At 53.9% G+C, this 2182-nt stretch overlaps 1 protein-coding gene across 5 annotated transcripts in view; it reads right to left on the bottom strand.

The window, feature by feature from the left end:
- Positions 1-2182, bottom strand: part of PRELID3A (PRELI domain containing 3A) — a 24543-nt gene extending 22361 nt beyond the window's left edge. For 4 of the 5 annotated variants that reach the window (XM_014540280.1, XM_014540281.1, XM_014540278.1 and 1 more), the window contains exons 1-2: positions 1221-2179; positions 283-372 (exon numbers count right to left, since the gene is read on the bottom strand). In XM_014540280.1, coding sequence (XP_014395766.1) covers positions 283-372; positions 1221-1358 — 228 coding nt within the window. In that variant the 5' untranslated portion in view covers positions 1359-2179. Of the gene's footprint in view, positions 1-282; positions 373-1220 lie in introns of all 5 variants that reach the window. The other variant, XR_001362249.1, reaches the window with a different exon arrangement.

Raw genomic sequence — 2182 nt, 5'->3', positions numbered from 1 at the left:
AAGGAGCAAGGGCGGGGGAGGGGCAGTCACATTCTGCCTCTCTATCTGTCCGCTGGTTATATAGGTGTGTTCACTTTGTGACAGTTCATCATTATGTGCATTTTTCTAGACACTTATTGTCCTGGAATAAAAAGGTAATAACATCCTACTAAGTAAGTTCACCTATAAAAAATAAGCGATCCCTCAGACCAAAAGTGGGCTGAACATCAAGTTAAATGAAGCCATTACGCACCATCACCAAGACATACCAAGCACCTTTCTCATCCTAGGGCCATTGCTTACATTGGTGGAACAAAGTTCCATTTTCTTTTCCACTGGATCCACAACAGAATGTTCTCTGATGTATGTTAAAGTCCTACTGGTTCCCAAAATCTAAAAAACAAAGCAAAACTAGCATAATGGTATGTTACACTGTCATTCTGTAGCATCAAACACAAAACACCTCATTTACTCATTTGTACACGGGTGGGGGTGCGCCATGAACCTGTGCGGTAACTTCAGGTTTCTGTTCTAGCAGGTGGGAGAGACACTGGACAAATGAATGAATTCAAGTAGACTTGAGTGTATGACAGTAATGAATGCTTTGATGAAAAAGAAAATGGGGGTGGGGGGCAGGAGTGCAGAGAAGGCCCCCCTGCCAGTGGCAGAGCCTGGGAGGGAGGAAGGGTGCCATGCAGAGTTCTGGGTGGGCAAGAGTCAACCATGTGAGGAGGTGGTGGGCGGGCAGGTGTCTTTGAGCCGAGAAGCTAGAACAGACCATCCCTCACGGTCCTCAGAGGAAACTACCCTGCCGGCACCTTGCTATTGTACTTCCAGCCTCCAAAACAGAGAAAATGTCTGTGGTTTAAGCCCCCAAATCTGTGGTGTTTCATTTTGGCAGCCCAACAGATGCAACACCGTGGAGCGAGGCGGGAGGGGATTCTGTGCTGGCGGGGCTGAGGGCGGAGCCATGCCACGTGTCAGGAGGTGTGTCAGGACCATGGAGACGGACCCGTTTCATGATGTTTGCAGAGGAACAAACCATCTCTTGGGCTTCCTAGAAATCCCGAGTGGGCGCTCTAAGGGGAGGTAGTCATTTCCTGCAGATGGTGCCAGCTGGGGGCAGAGTGGGTGTAGGCAGGGTGATGCAGGTGTAGTGGGAGCAAAGCCGGCACCAGCTGGGTGGTGCAGGTGTAGCGGGCCGGGCAGGTCCCAGCGGGGGCAAGCAGCTGTGGGCTCACCGCTTTCACGAGGGCAGGCAGCCCCCACTCGGTGCTGAGGAGGCGGTGGCTGTGAAGCCGGCCGCAGCGGTCCACACTGCGCTCCAGCACATCGACTCCCACCACACAGGGATTCATCGGATTCGGGTACTTCCTCATAGCAGCCTTGATGACCGTGTCCCATGGGTGGCTGGAGGGAAAATACAATCACTCGGCATAAGCAAGCAAACCTTTTGTAGCGTGTACCAGAGTGGCGCTGGGAGCCAGCGATGCTGTGTGCCACAGAGTGAAATGAATAAAGTTTTTTCTTTTGGTTTTAATTAAAGGCATAGCCAACAAATGTATATCAGGAGTCCAGCTCCGACCTACATCCTGGATCCTGGGATCCTGCTGAGCCGACCATAGGCAATCAGAAGGCTTTGCCACCAGGCTGCGCCAGGAACCTGGGGCACGAACAAGAACCCGGGCCCCTGGCAGCTGCGCTCATGCCCATCTCATCTGGTCTGCATTCCCAGTCCAGAAGCTCGCACAGGCCACCTCACCACTTTCCTTCCCTGTGGCTCAGCACTTTTCCTGTTCCCGCAATTCCTCCTCCCTCTCCCGCCCTCCCTCCCTCCCTTAAAGAGATAAAAGCTTTAGTTTAGGGCTTCTGCGCAGGGAGACAATTCTCCCCACCCCTTGCCTGTCACCTGCCCTCCCCTGCTGTTCCATCAGGTGACGAAAGAAACTCGAGGGAGCGGGCACCATTTCGGACTCTTGCCTGCACTGTTGCAGTGACTAAAGGCTTGGCTCACGGTGGCCATGGTGGAGTGGGAACCCATCCCCAGGGCGCGAGGCCTCTGCCCCACTGCAGGGCAGCTAACCCGAGGGCAGTAGGAGGCCTCATTCCCTGCCCACACTGGGAAGTGGGAAGGCATAACCAAGGCCCTGCTCTATGCACAGCGAGGGTGTAGAGCAGCGGTTCTCAACCTGTGGGTCAAGAC

This window comes from Myotis brandtii, unplaced genomic scaffold (genome assembly GCF_000412655.1).
Source record: "Myotis brandtii unplaced genomic scaffold, ASM41265v1 scaffold240, whole genome shotgun sequence".
In the NCBI taxonomy this organism is placed as follows: Eukaryota; Metazoa; Chordata; class Mammalia; order Chiroptera; family Vespertilionidae; genus Myotis; species Myotis brandtii.
The sequence above is the reverse complement of the archived record's forward strand: the minus strand, read 5'-3'. Positions and strand labels throughout refer to the sequence as shown.